The following is a 23,605-nucleotide window of genomic DNA, read 5'->3' as shown; positions in this document are numbered from 1 at the left end:
TCCCGACTCTGAAACCAGCAGTCAGAATAAATCCCTGTATCAACCTACTATTTTATTTTATTTTTAAGTATATGCAGAAATCTGCCTGGTATCTAGAAAAGCATCCAGTCCTCGCTTGAACTGGTTTAGTGAATCCGACATTACCGTCTCCTCACTCAGTGAATTCCATATTCTCACTGCTCTTACCGTAAAGAAACCCTTCCTATGCTGGTGCTGAAACCTTTTCTCTTCCAGTCTTAGTGAATGCCCTCTTGTTACCGTAATATCCCTCCTTTTGAACAAATCCCGGGCAAGGTCTCTATACTGTCCCCTAACATATTTGTACATGACGCGCCCCTGGGCCTTCTGTGTCGTGCGGCATCGTGCGCACGGGGGCTTACCCGAAGCCGGATCAGATGGGGGTAGTAGTCTCGTGGCAGTGACCCGGTCCGTGCCCAGGGAGTCAAACTAAGCGGCGAGTCTATTAGCAGTAGATGTTAGAAGGTGTGTCGACTACGCCACCCGTTGATTTGCGGTCACAAGGCCGCCGCTGCAAAACAGTCCGCTGAGGCCGGTGGTATGGGTGCAGCAGGGATGGTATAACCCCCAACGGGAGGGGTATGGCCTCAGGGCAGCAGGAGTAGATGATGGAGGTTGTGATGGTGCGGTAAGGAGGCACAGAGTCGTGGGATGCAGTTTCAGGGTTTTTACTCACTGATGTTGCTTTAGTCACTCTGGCCTTGAGTGACCACCCGAGCCGTGCTGCGTCCACCAGGTGTGGGACTCGGCTAACCCCCAGGCAGTTCCGGAGCGTGGTCCTGAGCTTCCCTCTCACTCTCTTTCTGCTGGCCGTCCCCACCAGGGATCCACCTTTGTCCGGTTCCCTTGGGCCTTCTGATGGCAAAACCTTCTCTGGCTTTCCTGGCCCTACTCTCGGTGTACCTTCCTGGTGGATGTGGTGAGGGTCGTGGCAAAGCTTGCCCACGACCTCCGGTTCCTGGTTAAGGGTTACTTTTGCCTCCGCCAGCTTGGGATCCGGTGCCCTTTTTCTGCCAACCCTTCACCCTCTCTGGTCTGATTCTGGGATCTTAGGGTTCCCTCTGGCTCTGCCTCTCTGGGTCCTTCTTCCTCCTCTCTCTCCATACTTCAGGCCTGGCCCTGGAGCTGGGCCCAGCCGGAGCCACAGCTCCCTGTCAGCCCTCCTGGCTGAGCTCCTCTGCTCGGCTTCTCCTCAGGCTGAACTTGACTAAAAAGACCCTGTCTCTAGATGGTGCCCACCTTATATACTCCCTCTATGTGTGAGCCCAGGTGACCAGCACCCAATGGGCTCCTAGCTTTACCCAGAGTACTCCCCCTATCTGCCCCTACACTACTGGGATGTTCCACCCCCCTCCCACTCCAGCCAGGGACAGACGCTGTCGTACCTGCACATTTACTTGGTGGGAGTACCGTAGTTCTGTCCCCCGGAAATGGGATGTATGTAGTGCATGCAGCCTACTGAGCTCAGTCCCACACTCCATCCTTACCCGGGAGTGGAATACCACACCTCTGGGTCGAGGTGCAATACCCCTGTAGCAGCCGAGTCCTCGGGGTGCTACATACACATTTATTATGTCCCCCCTCAACCTTCTCTTTTCCAGGCTGAATAGTCCTAGTTTTGCCAACCTCTCTGGGTATTGCAGTCCCTCCATTCCCTTTATTAATTTTGTTGCCCTCCTTTGTACCTTTTCAAGCTCATTTATATCCTTTCTATATATTGGGGCCCATAACTGAGCACAGTATTCCAAGTGTGGTCTGACCAGTGCTTTGTACAGTGGAAGAACAATGTTCTCCTCCTTTGCAGCTATACCTCTTCTGATACATCCCATTACCCTGTTTGCCCTTACAGCAGCGGCCTGACTTTGGGCACTCCAATTTAGTTTGCTATCAATCAAGATGCCCAAGTCCTTCTCCATCTCTGAATTCCCCAATGATTTCCCATTCAGTGAGTACTGGTGACTTCCATTTTTCCTTCCCATATGTATGACCTTACATTTCTCCTCGTTAAACCTCATTTGCCATTTAATGCTCCACCTACCCAGCTTATCCAAATCCCTCTGTAGGTCTGCACTGTCCTCTTTTGTATTAATTGTTTTACATAACTTTGTGTCATCTGCAAATATTGATATTTTACTATTTATCCCGTTGACTATGTCGTTAATAAAGATATTAAATAACATTGGGCCTAGTACAGACCCCTGTGGTACCCCACTAGTGACGCTTACCCAATCTGAGTATATTCCATTTATAACCACCCTCTGCCTTCTATCCCTTAGCCAGTTAGCTACCCACTTGCAGACATTTTCCCCCAGCCCCATCATTCTCATTTTGTATACCAACCTATTATGTGGCACGCTATCGAACGCTTTTGAGAAGTCGAGATACACGACATCCACTGGCCACTGAGCTCCAAATAAAGAAGGGAATACATCATTTGCCTTTGACTCTTCTTACTTATTGAATTTCTTGGGTGGATCAAGGTTGAGCCAACCTCCCCCAGATAGCACGTGACAGCTTTTCATGGTGCACACTTTAGATATACTTTTTTCATGTAAGATCACAATCAATAAACTTTGTGCTTTGTTACAGGTGCCCTGAGGGGTTCTTGGGCGACCAATGTCAGCATGCTGGACCACCTTGCTTCCCACTTATCTGCCAAAATGGAGGCACTTGCTTACGTCTGTCTGCCACAGAATATCGCTGCACGTGTGGACCTGGGTGGACAGGTGAGATTACTTTTGATAACAAGACACCATCATCATCATAGTGAAATTCTAAATATTTACTAAATTGATTGTTTAAAAAAAAAATTGAAAGACTTTTATGGTAATTAACATAATGGGGTCTAGGAAATATCCAAAGCAATTTCCATCAGGGTCGGTCTGGCCAACCCAATACCTAATTAGAAAATGATCATTATATGACCTGTCTGTATAAGAGGAGACACAGAACAGACGTTGTGGTTTTGACGCAGTTATTGGCCGAGAGACGCTGTAAAAACTGCACACCATTTTGCAGCGAGTAGAGTTGGAGTTCTCTTGTCCTATGAAAGATGATCTGTCCCATTCAGAATAATCGTCTTCCTAGGCTGAGAATCCGAGGAGAAGAACTTTTCTGTTTGTGAAGTATTAGTAATTCACCATTCCATGGTCTTCCAGGACAATACAGGACAGACCACACCTAATTTTCCTGTAAACGTCTTAGATCCATAGTCATGTTCTTCCTGTGAGTTACTACGATGTACGGAAGCAATATTGTTTTCCATTCCAGTAATGCAACAATTGGTTTTATGGATTGAAATTTGTCACCAACCATCAATGTCTTGATAAGATCCATCAAGAATTTAGTTTTCCCTTATAAAGATGAATATTTATAAAAAAAAAAGATGTTAGAAGGCAACAAAACTGTTTTGTATATTTTATCAAATATGAAATTTCTATTAGGCAAGAACTGCATGGACCTGGACCATTGCACCACCAATCGCTGCATGAACAATGGAAAATGTGTCAACAAGCCGCCTGGTTTTGAGTGCCAGTGCCAGCTTGGCTTTGACGGGGAGGCGTGTGAGAAGGATGTGGATGAATGCCAAGAAGCTGGTACCTGTAGAAATGGTGGAAAATGTGTGAACTTCATAGGGTCCTTCAGGTGTGATTGTCCCACCATGTACGATGGCATCAACTGCGAAATGAGACGAGGGAGGTGCTCCTCAGACAGCTGCTTCAATTCAGGAACGTGCTACCAACCAAATTTTAACTTGTACCAGTGCGCATGCCCACCAGGTGAGTGGATGACCTATAGTCTAAGGACACAATTGTGACCATCTATGAGCTTGTTAATGAAACCTGCTTACTAACGAATGGCTCTGTGTGTTATGTTAGGGTACACAGGTTCTCAATGTGAGGAGAACATTGATGATTGTGTCAACCACAAATGTCAGAATGGAGGCATCTGTGAGGACGGACTTGAAAAATATTCCTGTAAATGTCCACCTGGATGGGAAGGTAAGGTTCCAACCCTCCATTACTCCATATCTCATCTTTTTGTCTAACTAGTGTTGGTTGTGTTCCCATGTCATGTCACCATTCCACTAAGATGTTCTTGTCCTCCATAAATCTAGTCATATATCCTGCTGCCCAGACCTGATAAAATACATCTACTGGATATTAGTCTTTGGATAAATTTTTGTGTGTCCGTGTCTGCCTAGGTCAAAGTGGGAAATAATTGGGCTAAAGCTGACCATGCAGACAAATCTATCAGTCTTCATCAGACCGGACAATATCCTAATGTATTTGAGAGCCTTTCGACCCTTCCCAAAGGAAGATGATGGGATAAAACGGTTGGTCTGTTGGGTTTTGGCATTGAAGATAAGTCACCACTTGAGGTGTCAGCCAGTGTCTTGCTCCACTCTCCCCATTCAAAACCGATAAATACTTGGCCATGCATTCATGTGTATGGGGGGGTGAAACCTCGAGACAGAAATCTTTCAGCTGAACAGGTATCTAATGTGTTTAGCCCATCTGATCCAAACCTTCTGATTTTGGCAGGAAGGGTCAACCACCTAATGCGTAACGGGGCCTTCCAATTCTTCCCTGTCTTCTCCAGCCTCCCCACAAAAAAACACATGCATGTTCACCATCTATTGGGGTCAGAAAAGATTGGCCAACGTTGACCAATGTTTATCTAAATCATTGATATTGTCCTAATGACTTGAAGTTTATTACTTTTTTTGATTTGCGAAAGTAGTCCCGTTCCAACCAACCTGTGATACTGGCTTTTGATGCCCATCCTACATTCGTCTTGTGTTTCTGTTGGGCAGGTGCTCGCTGTGGAGCGGTGGTCATTACTTGTCCACACCTGAATATGTAGGCACATTTTTATATTCATTTTCATTTCACCACCTCTCACCTTTCTTTGTAACAGGAGGGTTATGCTCTCGAGACATTGACGAATGCCAAGCCGGTGGTATATGTAGGAATGGAGGAACTTGTCAGAACATTCCTGGTCAGTACAAGTGCGTGTGTGTCAATGGCTGGGATGGCGATAATTGTGAGCAGAACATAGATGATTGTGCCACAGCCACATGTGCAGAAGGGTCTACGTGTATTGACCAGGTGGGGACATATACCTGCCAGTGCCCACCAGGGCGGATTGGTAAGTTCTTGTGATTTATCGACATATGCAAAGATAGTATGCACCTAGTACTGTATGTAACTGTTGGCACATATGGAAATGTGGGCACTCAGTGGGCTTTCATGTAGTAGTACCTCCAACCAACGCCACCTCATTTTTAATACAGCATACCACATTTTTATTGGATTCAGAAGTCCGGTATAAAACCTCTGCCTGTCTCTATATCGGACGTACGGCGCTATATCTTGGCTCTGTACGACTCGGTGCCATACGTGTGAGGCATAAATGCATTCAAAAGCTCAAATACATCATAAATTCGGCTAAACCTTCTAATTTCAGTTGAACCGGTTGACTCTCCTATGTGTATGATGGCCTCCAGACTCTCATCCAACAGATTTTGTCTGGGGAAAGAAGGATCAAGCATGCTGAGATTCAGCATGCCCAATCCATTTCTTTTCAAGTGAGATAAATTGAGCCTGTTGAGAACACAGGCACGCTCAGCCGAACCTGGCACGCATATATATGGCGAGTTCATTAGGGAAAGCTGTCAGCTAAAGAAGAGTTCAACTCACAGCTATTTAAAGGGAATGTGTCACCATGTGTTTGCTACCTAATCTGAGAGCAGCATGACGTAGGGCCATAAACCCTGATTACAGCGATGTGTCACTTACTGGGCCGCTTGCTGTAGTATTTATACAGTCACAGATTTATCAGCAGGAGATTATCACTAGAGGACTAGTAAACCAGCTGCCAGGTAGTCTGAACCCACCCCCACCACTGATTGGCTGCTTTCTGCCTATGCACAGTGTACACTGCAAGCTGCAGATCAGTGGTGTGGGCAGGTTTATACAGAGCTCAGCATTTAGAAAACTGCTGGATCTGCAGAAGATAAAACAGTTTTTAATCAAAAGTACAGCAAGCAGCCCAGTAAGTGACACATCACTGGAATCAGAATCTCTGGCCCTACATCATGCTACTCTCATATGAGGGAGAAAACACCTGGTGACAGATTCTATGGACTTATTTGGTGATATGGGAGATATAATCCAAGCAGGAATTACCAATGTCAGTTGTACTAATTGATGTATTCTAAATATTAATTGATTTATTGATTAATATTATTATCTCCATTGGACTTATTGTACTAAATGTTTACAATATTCAGTGTGTGGGTATTACATATATCCACCTCTATAAATGGACCTCGAATAAATGTGTTCCTGGCTATTTTCCATCTTTCCAGGTCTTTTATGTCATATGGAGGACGGTTGTCTAAAAAATCAGTGTCATCCGAATGCCACATGTGACACTCACCCCTCATCCCACAAGGTATTCTGTCGCTGCCAGGCAGGGTATACCGGACTCACCTGTTATGAGGACCTTAATGAATGCCAACTAGGTAATTTTTCACTGTTTTGGTTTTTCATTGTCTAAATCCACAAAAACACCAACCAACCCAATAATTATCTTCACCCTGTGGCTTCTGCCACCATCACAATCTTCTGCTCTTCTCTGTCTCAGTCATTCTAGTCCTTCGTTTGTTGTCCAAATCCCCCCAAATATCAAGCAACCACCCTACCTCATGGATTTTGCCATGTCTCTTCTTCCATCTCCACAATCTTCTGCTCTTCTCTTTCTCAGCCGTTCTTTGTATATCCCATAAACTGATACTGTTGTGATTCTTTCAGGACCTTCTCCTTGTGAACATGGTGGAGAATGTGTTAACACCGATGGCTCCTTCTTGTGCCAATGTCCTCCTGGTTACACTGGTGCCCGTTGTGAGACAGATCGCGATGAATGTCAAGAGAACCCCTGCTACCATGGAGGCACCTGCTTAGACTTTCTAGGTCACTTCCAGTGCATGTGTTCACTTGGTAAGATTTGGCTGAGCAGTAAAAATGAGAATATAATATTTTAGGTGCTAATAATGGAAATACCTTCAATATAACCCTTCTATATGAAGTGTACGTGCTGTCTGTCCATCTACAGGATATGCGGGAAATCTTTGTGAACTGGAAATCGATGAATGTTCAACTTCTCCTTGTCAAAATGGAGGAAACTGCACAGATCTAATCAATGATGTTCTCTGTTCATGTGCTCCAGGTGAGATGGGTTTGTGACTATCTTATATGGAAATCTACTGCTACACTTACCTCACTACCAACTTAGCTATGCTCAGAGAGCTTACATCCACGCCTAGCCACCCAGCCATAAATCCACGCGTAGTCATCCAGTCATATATCCACACCTAATCATCCAGTCATACATCCACATCTAGTCATCCAGACATACATCCATGCCTAGTCATCCACTAATACATCCACTCTTAGTCATCGAGTAATAAATACATCCACGCCTAGTCATCCAGTCATACATCCACGTGTAGTCATCCAGTCATACATCCATGCCTAATCATCCAGTCATACATCCACGCCTAATCATCCAGTCATACATCCATGCCTAATCATCCAGTCATACATCCACGCCTAATCATCCAGTCATACATCCATGCCTAATCATCCAGTCATACATCCACGCCTAATCATCCAGTCATACATTCATATCTAGTCATCCAGACATACATCCATGCTTAGTCATCCACTAATACATCCACTCTTAGTCATCGAGTAATACATCCACGCCTAGCCACCCAGTCATAAATCCACGCGTAGTAATCCAGTCATATATCCACACCTAATCATCCAGTCATACATCCACATCTAGTCATCCAGACATACATCCATGCTTAGTCATCCACTAATACATCCACTCTTAGTCATCGAGTAATACATCCACGCCTAGTCATCCAGTCATACATCCACGTGTAGTCACCCAGTCATACATCCACGCCTAGTCATCCACTCATACATCCACTCTTAGTCATCCATTCATGCATCCACACGTAGTCACCCAGACATACAGCCACGCCTAGTCATCCACTAATGCATCCACTCTTAGTCATCCAGTCATACATCCACGCCTAGTCATCCACTTATACATCCACTCTTAGTCATCCAGTCATGCATCCACGTGTAGTCATCCACTCATACATCCACTCTTAGTCATCCAGTCATGCATCCACACGTAGTCACCCAGACATACAGCCACGCCTAGTCATCCACTAGTACATCCACCCTTAGTCATCCAGTCATACATCCACAGGTAGTCATCCAGACATACATCCATGCCTAGTCATTTACTAATACTTCCACGGTTAGTCATCCAGTAATACATCCGCGCCTAGTCATCCAGACATACATCCAAACCTAGTCATCCAGTCACACATCCAAGCCTAGTCATCCAGTCGCATATCCATGCTTAGTCATCCAGTGGTACATCCATGCCTAGACATTAAGTACTACATTCACACCTAGTCATCCAGTCATACATCTGACGCGCCCCCTGGGCCATATTCTTTAGAGGAATACCCGGAGCCGGATCAGATGGGGGTTGTAGTCTCCGAGTGGCTGTGACCCGGTCCGTGCCCAGGGTGTCAAGCTCAGTGTGTGGCAGTCCTTACTGATGTTACTAAAGTTCTTTATGTCGACTACGCCACCCGTTGAATTGCGGTCACTACGGCCGCCGCTGCAGCAGGGTCCGCTGAGGCTGATGGTGTTTGTGCAGCTTAGGTAGTATAACCCCCAACGGGAGGGGTATAGCCTCAGGGGGTCAGGTGCAGAGGATGGTGGTTGTGGAAGTGCAGGGATGATGGTAATGAGAGTCAGAGTCGGGTTGTGCAGTTCAGGGTTCTTTACTTACTGCAGATGTTCCGGTCACTCCGGCCTTGAGTGACCACCCGAGCCGTGCTGCGTCCACCAGGTCCTGGACTCGGCCAACCCCCAAGTAGTTCTGGAGCGTGGTTCTGAGCTCCCGTTCTGTCCTGTCCTCGTCTCTGGCCTTCCCCACCAGGGATCCACCTAAGTCCGGCTCCCTCGGGCCTCTTGTTGGCGAACCCTTGCCTCTGGGTTCCCTGACCCTATGCGTGGTCTGCCTTCTGGGTGGATATGGTGGGTGGCCGTGGCAGATGCTGCCCACGGCCTCCGGTCTCTGGCTGAGGTATGCTGTAGCCCCCACCAGTTTGGGATCCGGTACCCTGTTGCCAACTCTTCACCCTGTGATTATATTTGGGCTCTCAGAGTTCCTTCTTTCTCCCCCTCTGGGTCTTTCTTTCTCCACTCTCTCTTGGCCTTGGGGCTGCTCTGCTCCTCTGCTTTCCTCCACTGCTCTGCAAAAGACTGACAGACTGACCAGCCTTCTACAAAAGACTCCTCTGCAAAGACTTACTTCTCACAGACTGACTGTGGCTGACTGACTGACTGACCCTGATCTTAGATGGTGCCCACCTTAAATACTCCCTCTATGTGTGAGCTCAGGTGACCAGCACCCAATGAGCTCCTATCTTTACCCAGGCTGCTCCCCCTATCTGCCCCTACACTACTGGGATGTACCACCCCCCTCCCACTCCAGCCAGGAACAGACTCGGTCGTACCTGCACATTTCTAAGTGGGAGAACCGTTGGTCTGTTCCTCGGAAATGGGATGTGTGTAGTGCATGCAGCTTTCTGAGCTCAGTTCCACACTCCATCCTTACCCGGGAGTGGAATACCACACCTCTGGGTTGAGGTGCAATACCCCTGTAGCAGCCGAATCCTCAGGGTGCTACATTCCCCCCTGGTAAATCACAGCACGTCCTCGGGCTGTAAGATATAAACAACATCCAAAACATACAATTTTTGCATAAACATAAACATAATAAAACATCATATAAAACTTTTCATAAAAACTTTTCATAAAAACATTCTTGTCTTCTGGTTCCTCCGGTCACGGTGCAACTTGTGACCGGGTAAAGTGCGACAGTCTCTTGAAGAAACACGGTTTCCTATAAAACCGGTAGGGGGCGCTTTAGGAAGCGCAACTATATACAAGGGGATATGGCCGCTCTCAGTCCTCGGCCAGGTATTAGGAAAGGGATGACCGCTCTCAGTCCTCGGTCAGTGGGAATGGGGACACACGGGTTAACAGTTCAGTTCTCTGGTCCCAACGGGGACTATATTAGCAGCAACAGTTCACTGTGCCCCGACGGGCAACTATATACAGCTTCTACTCTGCTGTACTCAACGACGACGTCCTCCTGCTCTTTCTTTGTGATTAACTTTAGCTTCAGACCCGTCCGGGTCCTCTTGCTCCTCCTCACACCGCAGCTCCTCCTCCGTCAGGCGATGCACATGGAGGGCGTAGGGTCCTTTGGCACACTTGTGCCGGGTGAAGGTGACCTCGTCCCCTATATAAAGGTCACGACCTCTGTGTCCCTCCGGTAGGTGGGACTCAACGTCTCTTCTTGTCACGAAGACGTCGCCTGGGGTGCGGTGATCTCGGATGAAGCCCCACCCATGCTGCAGATTGAACTTTATCACAGTCCCGGTGGAAGGGGGACCATGGGCTGCACGGGGACTCCTCCTGGCCCGGCTCTTCTGCTCCGCGCTCTTTATTTGGGCTTGTTGTTCCCGGACCCGCCTCTCTCTCCGCTCCCTCTCAAAGACCTCGAGCTGCTGGCGGCAGCACTCTGCACGCTCCGCTGCGGCTGCCCGAGTCTCCTGAGTGAACCCCATGAGATCTTCTCCGGTGGAGTCCCACTCAAACTGTGCCTCCTCTAGCGGGGGCGAGGTCCTTTTTACGGGCTTCGGAGCCGGGATCAGGGGCTCACACATGGGCCTTGCCCTCTTTTGGAGCTCTTGTTCGTAGTACTCCCTGGGCCAGACAAAGGGCTGCCCGTCCGGCCATGTGTGTTGGGCGAACAGATCTTCTCCCAGATGCGGCACTCTTGGTTTTATGGGCGCGGTGGTGGTGGCGCCCGGGTTGCCCAGGCCTTGCGGCCAGGCCTGGGGCACCTGGAAAGTGAAGGACACTGTTATGTTCTGCTACCAGAGCTAAGGAAAGAGAGGAGATCTGTCCCTACGATAGAACTCAGCTGAATCCCTACGATGTAACAGGGAACCTGATCCTGCGATCAGACCTGCTAAAGTCCTAAGCTAGTCTGTAGGAAGACCTATAGATGTGGGGGAGGAATCCCTACAAGTACTAAGGACTGGGAGGAATATGGGACACCTCCTAACAGAAATAGTAGCAGACAGACGAACAAACAAAATATAAAGAACATAGAGGTCAGTAAACCAAGCAAACTAACAGAGCAAGACACAGAGCACAGGCTAGCTAGAAAGTAGATATACAATGAAGTCCAGCAAAGCCAGAAGGGCGGAGCAGGATTAAATAGGCCAACAAGGTCATGTGACCAGCAAAGGAAAAAAAACCTAACAGCAAGGTTCTAACAGTACCCCCCCTTCTAAGAGGATCCTCCGGATCCCCTAGGACCAGGCTTATCAGGAAATCTCCTGTGAAACGCTCTGATAAGTCTGGACGCGGAAACATCATCTGACCTCACCCAAGAGTTATCCTCGGGTCCGAAACCTTTCCAGGCCACAAGATACTGCAAACTACCTCTATACCGTCTAGAGTCAAGGATGCGAGAAATTTCATATTCCCCGTCCTCCACCACTGGAGGAACAGAGGCAGAGGCGTCACCATCCGACACAACAGCTTTTTTTAACAGAGAGACATGAAAGACCGGATTAATTCTCCAGGAGGTAGGAACCTCCAACCTAACAGCAGATTGGTTGACAACCTGAAGCACCTTAAAGGGCCCTACAAACTTGGGACCCAATTTCTTAGAAGGAATCCTCAACCGCAGATTCCTAGAGGACAACCAAACCATGTCACCAACAGCGAACAAAACCTCCTGTCGTTTCCTATCAAAGTAGTCTTTAGATTTTCTGTTGGCCTCCTGAAGATTACCACGCACATCCGTCCAAACTCTTTCCAAATCACCGGAAAAATTCTCCTCCTCAGGCACGGCAGATCCCAACTTGGAGAACGACCCAAACGACGGATGTCTCCCAGAACAACAAAAAAAAAGGCGAACAACCAGCAGAAGAAGATGTATGATTGTTCAGAGCAAATTCGGCAAGTGGCAGAAACTCAGACCACCCCTCTTGATTGTCTGCCACAAAACAACGCAAGAACTGCTCAACATCCTGGTTTTTCCTTTCTGTCTGGCCATTAGATTCAGGATGATATCCGGACGAAAACGACAAATGAATTCCCAACCTGTCACAAAAGGCACGCCAAAAACGAGCCACGAACTGAGGACCCCTATCAGAAACAATGTCAGTAGGAACGCCATGAAGTCTGACAATTTCCTTGACAAAGGCCTTAGCGAGAGTTTTAGCGCAGGGCAGTTTGATGAAGGGAACCAAGTGACACATCTTACTAAAACGGTCCACGACCACCCAGATGACAGTAAAACCCTCAGAGGGGGGAAGGTCAGTTATAAAGTCCATAGCCAAATGTGTCCAAGGAGCACTGGGGACCTCCAAAGGACAAAGCAACCCCGCAGCAGGAGTATGTGAGGACTTAGATCTAGCACATACAGTACATTGGCGTACCCACTTAATGACTTCCTTCTGCCATCCAGGCCACCAAAAACTGCGACCCACCAGTCTCTTGGTCTCAGAGATTCCGGGATGACCTGCCAACCGAGATTCGTGACACTCAACAAACAAATCTCTCCTAAAGGTCCCAGGCACAAACAACCTCCCATGAGGAGTGTTAGATGGGGCATTCTCCTGAGCTTTAAGAATCTCATCTTCCAAAACGGAGTCTAAAGCAGCTATCACAACACCTTCTTGTAAAATGTTTTCCTCTTTCTCAGCACCGACTATGGGAGAAAAACTGCGAGACAAGGCATCCGCCTTAACATTCTTAGTACCAGGGATGTAAGTAACGGAGAAATTAAACCGCGAGAAAAACAGTGCCCACCTAGCCTGACGGGCATTCAGGCGCTTGGCAGCGTCAAGATATATCAGATTTTTATGATCCGTAAGAACCTGAACGGGAAATTCCGCACCTTCCAAGAAGTGGCGCCAGTGTTCAAATGCGAGTTTAATAGCCAATAATTCCCGATTACCAATATCGTAATTCAATTCAGTCTCCGAAAATTTTTTTGAAAAAAAGGCACAGGGATGTAATCCATCCCCGTTATCCTGAGACAATACTGCGCCAACCCCCACAGAGGAAGCATCAACCTCAACCAAAAACGGCCTAGTAACATCAGGCTGCATAAGGATGGGAGCAGAGGTGAACCTCTCCTTGAGATACACAAAAGCTTCAATGGCCTCAGAAGACCACTGAACCGCATCAGCACCTTTCCTGGTGAGATCAGTCAGAGGTTTGACAATACTAGAAAAATTTTTTATGAATTTTCTATAGTAATTGGCGAAACCCAAAAACCTCTGTATCGATTTCAAACCAATAGGCCTAGGCCATTCCTGCACAGCCTGAACCTTAACCGGATCCATCTCAAAACCTTTGCTAGAGATAATGTAGCCCAAAAAACTAATTCTCTGTACAGCGAACTCACATTTCTCCAGCTTAGCAAAAAGCGAATTGTCCATTAATAACTGTAATACCTCACGCACGCTCCGCCAATGAGACTCCAGATCTGGCGAATAAATCAAAATGTCATCCAAATACACAACCACATTTTTACCGATCAAAGGTCTAAGGATGTCATTAATCAGATTCTGAAAAAATGCAGGAGCATTAGTAAGACCAAAAGGCATAACCAGATTCTCAAAATGACCCACAGGAGTGTTAAAAGCAGTCTTCCATTCATCACCCTCCTTCATGCGCAACAGATTGTATGCCCCCTTAAGGTCAATTTTAGAGAACCACTTGGCCCCCAATAACTGGTTAAACAGATCAGGAATCAATGGCAGTGGGTAAGGATTGCGTACCGTAATTTTGTTAATCTCACGAAAATCCAGACAAGGACGTAAACCGCCGTCCTTTTTTTTTACAAAAAAAAATCCAACCGCCACAGGAGACTTAGAGGGCCTAATGTGACCGGCGGCCAAACTTGTCTGTATGTATTCCTCCAAAGCCTTCCTCTCAGGAATAGTAAGGTTAAATAAACGACTTTTAGGAAGAGTCGCTCCAGGGACAAATTCAATAGAACAATCATAGTCTCTATGGGGAGGCAAAACCTGCGATTCCTTCTCAGAAAAAACTCTCCAAAAATCCTGAATAGGAACAGGCAATTCTCCCCTATCCAAAGCTGCAATACGCCCGTTACAACACTTGTCATAACATTTATGGCTCCAGGATTTAATTTCACTGGTAGACCAATCCAGTACAGGATTGTGACATTTTAACCAGGGCAATCCCAATATTACTGGAGAAGGCAAGTTATTCAACACTACCAAATCCAATTTCTCATGGTGAACACCATTAATAGTGAGAGGAAATTCACAGACCTTGAGAGTAATATTCTTCAAAGGGGAGCCATCCACAGAAACCACAGCAATGGGGGATGATAAAGGTTCAGGTTTTAAATTGAGTTTTTCCACGAATCCCCCATCAATTACATTCAGTGTAGACCCGCAATCAACAAACACCCGAAATTCCATTAATTTTTCCTGAGCAATCGTGGAAGCAGCTAAAAATACACCCTTGGAATTTAAACAGGCAATACGGGCATGACTGACCATTTTTTTTTCTTTCTTCATACGAAGCTCACAGCCTTTAATCAAATGACCAGATTTTCCGCAATAGAAACACAAGCCTTTCGAAAAACGACGGTCTTTTTCTTGAGAGCGAGGTGCCACCGATCCAATCTCCATCGGTTCACCACTGTTAGTACACACATTATCATAACCAGAAACTGACATAGCAGAGGATTTGCTCTCATTAACCCTAGCACGCAGTCTTCTATCCACCCGTATAGCTAATTGCATAGCCTGTTGCAAATCCTCAGGTGTAGGATAAGCAATTAGCAGGTCTTTAACCCTTTCACTGAGCCCAGCAAGAAATAGACTTTTCAGAGCAGAATCGTTCCACCCTGTTTGAGTGGACCAACGACGAAAATGTGTACAATATTTTTCGACATTACCTGATCCTTGTTTTAAACGTCTCAACTCAGTCTCAGCTGATGCGACACGGTCAGGATCATCATATAATAGTCCTAAAGCAGAAAAAAAACTATCCACTGATCTGAAGCATGTATCACTAGGTTGCAAAGAAAAGGCCCACTCCTGAGGCTCTTTGCGCAAAAGTGACATTATGAACCCTACGCGCTGGGATTCATCCCCAGAGGACTTGGGTCTCAAACGAAAATACAATAAGCAAGCATTTTTAAATGAAAAAAATTCTCGATGTTCACCAAAAAATAAATCCGGCAAACATACCTTAGGCTCCAAGAAATGTGCTCCAGAACAGTTACTCACGTGCTGACGGAGCTCGGTCACTTCCAGAGAGAGTCCCTGCAGGCGATGAGCCAAATCCTGAACCGACACCATGATGGAACAGAAAAATCTTTCCTTAGAGAATTTGCTGGCTGGACTTACTGTTATGTTCTGCTACCAGAGCTAAGGAAAGAGAGGAGATCTGTCCCTACGATAGAACTCAGCTGAATCCCTACGATGTAACAGGGAACCTGATCCTGCGATCAGACCTGCTAAAGTCCTAAGCTAGTCTGTAGGAAGACCTATAGATGTGGGGGAGGAATCCCTACAAGTACTAAGGACTGGGAGGAATATGGGACACCTCCTAACAGAAATAGTAGCAGACAGACGAACAAACAAAATATAAAGAACATAGAGGTCAGTAAACCAAGCAAACTAACAGAGCAAGACACAGAGCACAGGCTAGCTAGAAAGTAGATATACAATGAAGTCCAGCAAAGCCAGAAGGGCGGAGCAGGATTAAATAGGCCAACAAGGTCATGTGACCAGCAAAGGAAAAAAAACCTAACAGCAAGGTTCTAACAGACACCGTAAGGACGGCGGCGCCCTGGGCTACTTGGCCCTGCGACCAGGCCGGTGGCTCCGCGGAGGTAGGGGGCGCTGTTGGTATTGCGGCGCCCGGGGGTACTAGGCCTTGCGACCAGGCCGATGGTACTTCCTGCTTGGTCACGCTCGGGATCGAGGCGTGTGACGTCACAGGGGTCGCGGCTCCCGTTTGAGGCCTAGTCTGTGGCGGTGACGTTGCGGTTACGGGCACGGCAGGGGATACTTCGGGCTCTGCGACGGGGAGCTGGGGCAGGTACGCGGTTTCCCGGTTTGGGGTAGAGACGTCCCCTTTACCTGCCTCCTTTCGTTCGGCTCCCTTCTCGGCGCCGTCTCCGGCCTTCAGTCCTCCTGCGCCATCCTCAGAGGCGGTCTGTCTCCTCGTCTCGGGTGGCGTGCTCCGCTGACGGGTTCTTGTCTGCTGGGCCATCTCACGGCTCCATTCTGCTAACGTCTCTCGCTGCACCCGGGCCATCCTCCGTGCGAGGCCCTCCAGCGCAGTCTGTGCACACTCCCGATCTCGGGGGAGCTGTGCCAAGACCTCCACTAAGCCTAGTGGGGTCGTTGCTTCTAGCAGGCTCCTGACCAACGGGTCGGTGCTGCTCTGCTCTCCTCTCGTTGTCTCCAGCAGGCCTTCTGGAGTGGCGACCGGCAACAGGCTCCTGACCACTGGGTCGGTGCTGCCTGGAGTGGCGGCTCGCATCAGGCTCCTGACCACTGGGTCGGTGCTGACTGGCTCTCCCTCCATCTCCGGGTAGGCTCTTTCTGGACTCTGCTCCAGGCTTCTTGTCTCCGGGTGCGCTCTCTCCAGACTGCTCCAGGCGACACCCATCTTTGCTCTCTTCTTCTTTGTCCTCCCACTTCGAGGGCGGTCCCGGGGCCACTTGGTGATTGTCAGCTCCAGGGGCAGTTCTTTCACGCTGACAGACACCTCTAGCATCACAGTCTCTGTTGGTGGGGGCGGTTTCCACTTTTGGCGCCATTTTCGGTCCTGGCCCACGATGGGAGGTGGCCCCTTGCCACCCTCTGGCACGCCCATAATGGCGTCCGCTCTTCCAAGGCGGGAAACCTTTGGAAATGGCGGGAATCGTCTCCCAGTGGCGGGAAACTCTGCAGATGGCGGGAAAAAGCTGTTTATGGCGGACAACCGGCGGGAATCGATCTGTGACGGAGTCCGATGGCGGGGACCCTCCGGAACCGGCAGGAGACTTCTTTTTAAGGTAACGGTGAACTTTTCTTCAGGCACGCAGTACCCGGTTGTTGCGGGCACGTTATCCTGCCGACTACGCCAAAGTTGACGCGCCCCCTGGGCCATATTCTTTAGAGGAATACCCGGAGCCGGATCAGATGGGGGTTGTAGTCTCCGAGTGGCTGTGACCCGGTCCGTGCCCAGGGTGTCAAGCTCAGTGTGTGGCAGTCCTTACTGATGTTACTAAAGTTCTTTATGTCGACTACGCCACCCGTTGAATTGCGGTCACTACGGCCGCCGCTGCAGCAGGGTCCGCTGAGGCTGATGGTGTTTGTGCAGCTTAGGTAGTATAACCCCCAACGGGAGGGGTATAGCCTCAGGGGGTCAGGTGCAGAGGATGGTGGTTGTGGAAGTGCAGGGATGATGGTAATGAGAGTCAGAGTCGGGTTGTGCAGTTCAGGGTTCTTTACTTACTGCAGATGTTCCGGTCACTCCGGCCTTGAGTGACCACCCGAGCCGTGCTGCGTCCACCAGGTCCTGGACTCGGCCAACCCCCAAGTAGTTCTGGAGCGTGGTTCTGAGCTCCCGTTCTGTCCTGTCCTCGTCTCTGGCCTTCCCCACCAGGGATCCACCTAAGTCCGGCTCCCTCGGGCCTCTTGTTGGCGAACCCTTGCCTCTGGGTTCCCTGACCCTATGCGTGGTCTGCCTTCTGGGTGGATATGGTGGGTGGCCGTGGCAGATGCTGCCCACGGCCTCCGGTCTCTGGCTGAGGTATGCTGTAGCCCCCACCAGTTTGGGATCCGGTACCCTGTTGCCAACTCTTCACCCTGTGATTATATTTGGGCTCTCAGAGTTCCTTCTTTCTCCCCCTCTGGGTCTTTCTTTCTCCACTCTCTCTTGGCCTTGGGGCTGCTCTGCTCCTCTGCTTTCCTCCACTGCTCTGCAAAAGACTGACAGACTGACCAGCCTTCTACAAAAGACTCCTCTGCAAAGACTTACTTCTCACAGACTGACTGTGGCTGACTGACTGACTGACCCTGATCTTAGATGGTGCCCACCTTAAATACTCCCTCTATGTGTGAGCTCAGGTGACCAGCACCCAATGAGCTCCTATCTTTACCCAGGCTGCTCCCCCTATCTGCCCCTACACTACTGGGATGTACCACCCCCCTCCCACTCCAGCCAGGAACAGACTCGGTCGTACCTGCACATTTCTAAGTGGGAGTACCGTTGGTCTGTTCCTCGGAAATGGGATGTGTGTAGTGCATGCAGCTTTCTGAGCTCAGTTCCACACTCCATCCTTACCCGGGAGTGGAATACCACACCTCTGGGTTGAGGTGCAATACCCCTGTAGCAGCCGAATCCTCAGGGTGCTACACATCCATGCCTAATCATCCAGTCATACATCCACGCCTAATCATCCAGTCATACATCCACGCCTAATCATCCAGTCATACATCCGCGCCTAGTCATCTAGTCATCCTTTCACACCTAGTCATACATCCACACCAAGGCATCCAGTCATACATCTACACCTAACAAACAAAGTAGCACTCTGTAACGCTAAGTATGCAAACATTAAATATATGAAATATGAATAGCATTACTGCTGTAGAAAATAGAAATAAATGAGAAATCGTAGCGCATAAATTGGACAAATCATGTGTACCTGGCAGCCGCGGTAAGGCGTTTCTCAAAATACCAGGACCCTATCAATGTGAATTTCTCCCTAAGAGACATCCGTCTGCTTATGTGTGGGATAATAAGATCCTGCTGTAATTAAAATCGTCTGTGGCATAGAGTCGGAGCGCTCAGTCAAAGCTTATACATAGAAACTGAAAAAACTGACCGGCACTTCCAAAACAAGAAATATGTGTGAACAGGTGCTTAATAGGAGCAGCTACCTCCATATATAACTAACAAACAAAGTAGCACTCTGTAGCGCTAAGTATGCTAACATGAAATATCTGAAATATGAATAGCATTACTGCTATAAAAAATAGAAATAAATGAGAAATCTTAGCGCATAAATTGGACAATTCATGTGTACCTTGTAGCCGCGATAAGGCGTTACTTCCACGCCTTGATATCTAGTTATTCATTCATGTCTAGACATTCTGTTATTCATGCATGCCTGGGCATCCAGTCATACATCCACGACTAGTCATCCAGTAATACAGTAATACATCCACAACTAGCCATACAGTAATACCTCCATGCCTAGGCATCAAATTTTACATCCACGCCTGTATCCGTTCCGAAACACCGAAACAGGACGCCCCAGCTCATGGGCCCAATATGGCCTGCTGTCATTAGTGGTACGCCACTGGCTCCGAGGCTTACACTTGCCCCAGTTTCCCACTTCCAAAACATCAACTTCATCTAAATGTTCACTGGTTGCCTGATATATCCTGATACATCCCACCATGTCAGCAGCCATTGTCACCAGTCAGTGTTGTTCTCTTTACCGGTTTTCATGTCATGGCCGTATCAGAGTATATTCTTTGATATTTTTTCCCTCCATATTTTGCGTTGTCTTCTTGTCGTTGATTTCCTGTTTCCATCCCACCATCTTATCATTTTTCTTTCCTCAGGTTTTGAGGGCAAACATTGTGAACTGGATGTGAAGGAATGTTCCAGCTCTCCTTGTCGTTTCGGCCATTGTGTAGACCACCTGGGGTTCTTCACCTGTGAATGTGTAGAAGGTTACAGCGGCCTGACGTGCGATCAGGATATCGATGAGTGCGTGAGCCAGCCGTGCCAGAATGGGGCCACGTGTCTGGACCGGCAAAATGGCTATGAATGTTTATGTGAGGCAGGAATGACAGGTAACATCCCTCTGTTGCTTCTGTCGTTGCCTTCAGCTATCGTATTGTTGCTTCTTTTACCTGTTTATATTTCTTTTTGTCACCTTATGTGTTTAGTCCCTTCTTGCCACAGGCAGATTTCGTTTGGGTTTTTTTCTTCCCCTTCTTCCACGAGCCACCAACTTATTTGTATTTCCATCAATATAACCCTATGTGGACTTGTTTTTTTAGGCACAAGTTGTAGTTTTTATTGGTACTACTTGGAGTTATATATGACATTTTCATCACTTGATCGCTTTTTATTGCATTTTTTATTTGCATTTTTTAACTCTCTAGTGTTTAGAGAATAAGGTTAAATCATTTCAGATTTTGATAGATCGGTCTATCACCGATGGGCCACACCTGTCCATGTCATCCGAGCTGATCTGCAATACCAAACACAACCAATGGACAGGGGTGGCACTGTTTCTGAGAAGAAAGCAGCCATGTCTTTATAATTCTAGACAAACCCTTTAATTTTTTTCCCAGGCAGCTCTTCATCTCCAGAAATAATCTATGGTGGAATTGTATTATTATATGCTGTTTACTCGCTTATCTTTTTGTTGTAGGTCCCACCTGTGATGCAAATATTAATGAATGTGCCAGTAACCCGTGTGTACAAGGGCGCTGCATCGACCTGGTGAATGACTTCCAATGTCAATGTCATCTGGGTTTCTCAGGTTATGTAAAATATATAAACCAGTCCTCTTGTATTGAAAATTGCATATAAAAACTATGATACAGGAAACATCATACATTTTTTGAATTGAGCGACCACCATGTTTTAATTTTAAGTAAAATAGATTCAAAGTTCTGTGCATGTATCATGGTCATTCAGATTTTCTGCTCCTAATCCTCTACCTAGATATAGATTTAAAAGTTAATGTGCTGTTTTCCTGCTGCCGCCACTAGGGGGAGCTCCTTCCATACTGTTCATACAGTGAACTCAGTGATCAGTGTGTATGCAGTAAGCTCCTGAGCTGCCTCTAGTGGTGACTACAGACAGCCACAATGTTATCTATTAAATCCACGTCTGTGTAGGGGATTTAAAGCTCTGTATTAACTAGAGCCCTGATGGCCTTGAAGATTCAGCATACTTAAAAATTAAGTGGAACAGAATTTTGGATCTGAAAACAACATGATGATATAAGATGGAGATTCACTTTAGCGAGGACCTGTCAGCAGGTCAAAGGTGGCTAGTTTTTGCTCTTATTTTATTCTAGCTGTTCCCCTGAGTATTCTATTTTTTTTCCTTTTTTAAATCTGCCATTGGGTTCCAGAGATATGGGCCTTTTTATTTGGTGCTAAGGGGGAGTGGCTCACAGGGTAATAATGCAGAGCAGCCTATGGACACGCCCCCGAGGATCCTGTGAGCCACGCCCCCGAGGATCCTGTGAGCCACGCCCCTTTGTATAGACCATAAAAATTAGCAGTAAATGAAAAAGGCCCATATCTCTGGAATCGTATGGTCGATTTAAAAAAGGAAAAAAACTGAATATTCAGGGGAGAAGAGGGAATAAAATAGGAGAAAAAAATTGTCCACTTTTGACCTTGTGACAATTTTTTTTTAAGCTGCGAAATGCGTAGTTGTCACTAGAATTTGCTCTCTATTCTCCTTCGCAGGATCTCTATGTGATGTCGACATTGATGAATGTATAAGCAATCCTTGCCAAAATGAAGGGACTTGCAGGAATGTAGATGGCGGCTTCCTGTGTGCCTGCCCACCGGGGACGGTCCTTCCTGTCTGCACACTGCAGAATATAAGCTGTAGTAACATTACTTGCGTTCATGGCAGTTGTCAGGACAATAGGTGCGTTTCTTTCTACGATATCAAGTTTTTAGCAATTATTTATCTATTTAAAAAAAAGGAGGGTTTTCTGAAATTTTAATATCGAGGTTTGAAAAAAGTGAGTGGGAGAGAGCTTGCAGTACCACTCATGGCCACTACACATTGAGCGGCGCTGTTTCACATTCAGGGCTCCGCAGAGCTACAATCGGCTCAATCACATCTCGATCTGTGGTCAATATTACATTTCTCAAAAAATGGTTACAATATTTATCTACTATTGAATTTCTCAATGTATGTACATTAGAAGGGTCCTCATTAATCCACAGTATTGAGCAGGCGAAAGTTTTCTGAGGATCAATAAACAGATTGGACTGGTTCATAAAGCAGATAAAAATTAAAGAAAAAATTGTAATAAAAAAATTCCAAACTAGTATATTCCCAATACAACCAATATTTCCCCGTATCCGTGATGATTTATGTCTTTCCTTCTCCACAGTTCTCAGTGTGACTGTGATGATGGATGGACGGGGCCCACCTGCGATTCTCCCATCAATGATTGTGCATCCAGTCAGTGCGAGAATGGGGGAACCTGTGAACCGCATCAGGATGGGTACAACTGCAGCTGTCCTGCGGGATACACAGGTACCAAGCTGTATACAGAGACATAAAATATGTGTGTATTATCCAAAAAAATGTACTTATCTAGATATGTTACGTATATGTAGGGTAGGTGTATGGAAAACCATAAAATCAGGTAGGAATGTTACACAGATGTGGACACCCAAACCTTTCCCAATTTCTCCAGGGACTAATTAAAGACAGTTATAATTACAACCACTAGGTGGCCACACATACAGGAGAAACATCTCCCAACAGAGTATCACAAAATCACATTTTTTTTCTTCAAAGTTGTTAATCTCTCGCCACTGATTTTAGGATATGTTGAGCTAAGTGGTAAGGTGAAAAAAAAGGACACATCTTTAATGATATGATTAGACAACACCATATTTTTATGACATGGACTTCAGTCTTAAAGGGTTATTCCCATTATTAAAAGTAAAGGATAGCTGACAACCTGGATATATGTGATGGTCCAACTATGGTGGTCTCCACTGATCCCAAAAAAAGGGCCGTTAAACTCTCCATCAAAGTGGACTGGTGGCTGTACCTGAGCACCTGAGCTCGTTCATTCTCTATGGGACTGACGGAGAAAGTTGAGCGCTGTGCTTGGTTAGACTCCTCTGGCAATTCCACAATCAGTGAATGGAGTATTGGGGGACAAGCACGGCCTCTGCTTCATTCCCATGGGGCATTTCAAAGCTCTGTACTTGGAGTTGATCATGTGGCACCTCAGGGGTCTGGTTTTCCACAGTAATGTAATGTTATGTCTGAGAGCAGGTGGGAGGTCCTTTGGTCAGGGATCCTGTGCATGCCACACCTCCTGCCCAGTCCTGGGAGGGGAAGAACTTCCCCTGTATAAACCCTGGGCTGAGGCAGGGTTAGTCAGTCAAGGAGAGTAGAGACAGAGAAGCAGCATAGGAAGAAACAGCAGAAGCTCATTGGGAGCAATATTACTACGAGTCAGGGGCTGGCAGCTGCAGAGCTCGCCCTGACTGAGAAGCTTTCTTACCGGACCCGGCGTCCGAGGCTGTGGGGACTAACTCTTACCCAGCAGCAGAAGCCGACCGGCAGGGGATTTCAGGTCCTCAGGCCCAGAAACCCGAAGGCACGGTCAC

The 23,605-nt window shown here is 47.1% G+C and overlaps 1 protein-coding gene across 2 annotated transcripts in view; it reads left to right on the top strand.

The window, feature by feature from the left end:
* NOTCH4 (notch receptor 4) overlaps positions 1–23,605 on the top strand; it is a 107,700-nt gene that overhangs the window by 45,507 nt on the left and 38,588 nt on the right. For both annotated transcript variants that reach the window (XM_073641888.1, XM_073641889.1), the window contains 11 exons: positions 2,608–2,744; positions 3,462–3,797; positions 3,897–4,019; positions 4,939–5,169; positions 6,392–6,547; positions 6,837–7,022; positions 7,138–7,251; positions 19,829–20,062; positions 20,650–20,760; positions 21,704–21,890; positions 22,366–22,511. In XM_073641888.1, the coding sequence (XP_073497989.1) occupies positions 2,608–2,744; positions 3,462–3,797; positions 3,897–4,019; positions 4,939–5,169; positions 6,392–6,547; positions 6,837–7,022; positions 7,138–7,251; positions 19,829–20,062; positions 20,650–20,760; positions 21,704–21,890; positions 22,366–22,511 (1,961 nt within the window). The remainder of the gene's footprint in view (positions 1–2,607; positions 2,745–3,461; positions 3,798–3,896; positions 4,020–4,938; positions 5,170–6,391; positions 6,548–6,836; positions 7,023–7,137; positions 7,252–19,828; positions 20,063–20,649; positions 20,761–21,703; positions 21,891–22,365; positions 22,512–23,605) is intronic.

Source organism: Phyllobates terribilis, unplaced genomic scaffold (assembly GCF_046119375.1).
Source record: "Phyllobates terribilis strain yellow unplaced genomic scaffold, ASM4611937v1 Scaffold_7__3_contigs__length_470593459, whole genome shotgun sequence".
NCBI classification, from domain to species: domain Eukaryota; kingdom Metazoa; phylum Chordata; class Amphibia; order Anura; family Dendrobatidae; genus Phyllobates; species Phyllobates terribilis.
The sequence above is the reverse complement of the archived record's forward strand: the minus strand, read 5'-3'. Positions and strand labels throughout refer to the sequence as shown.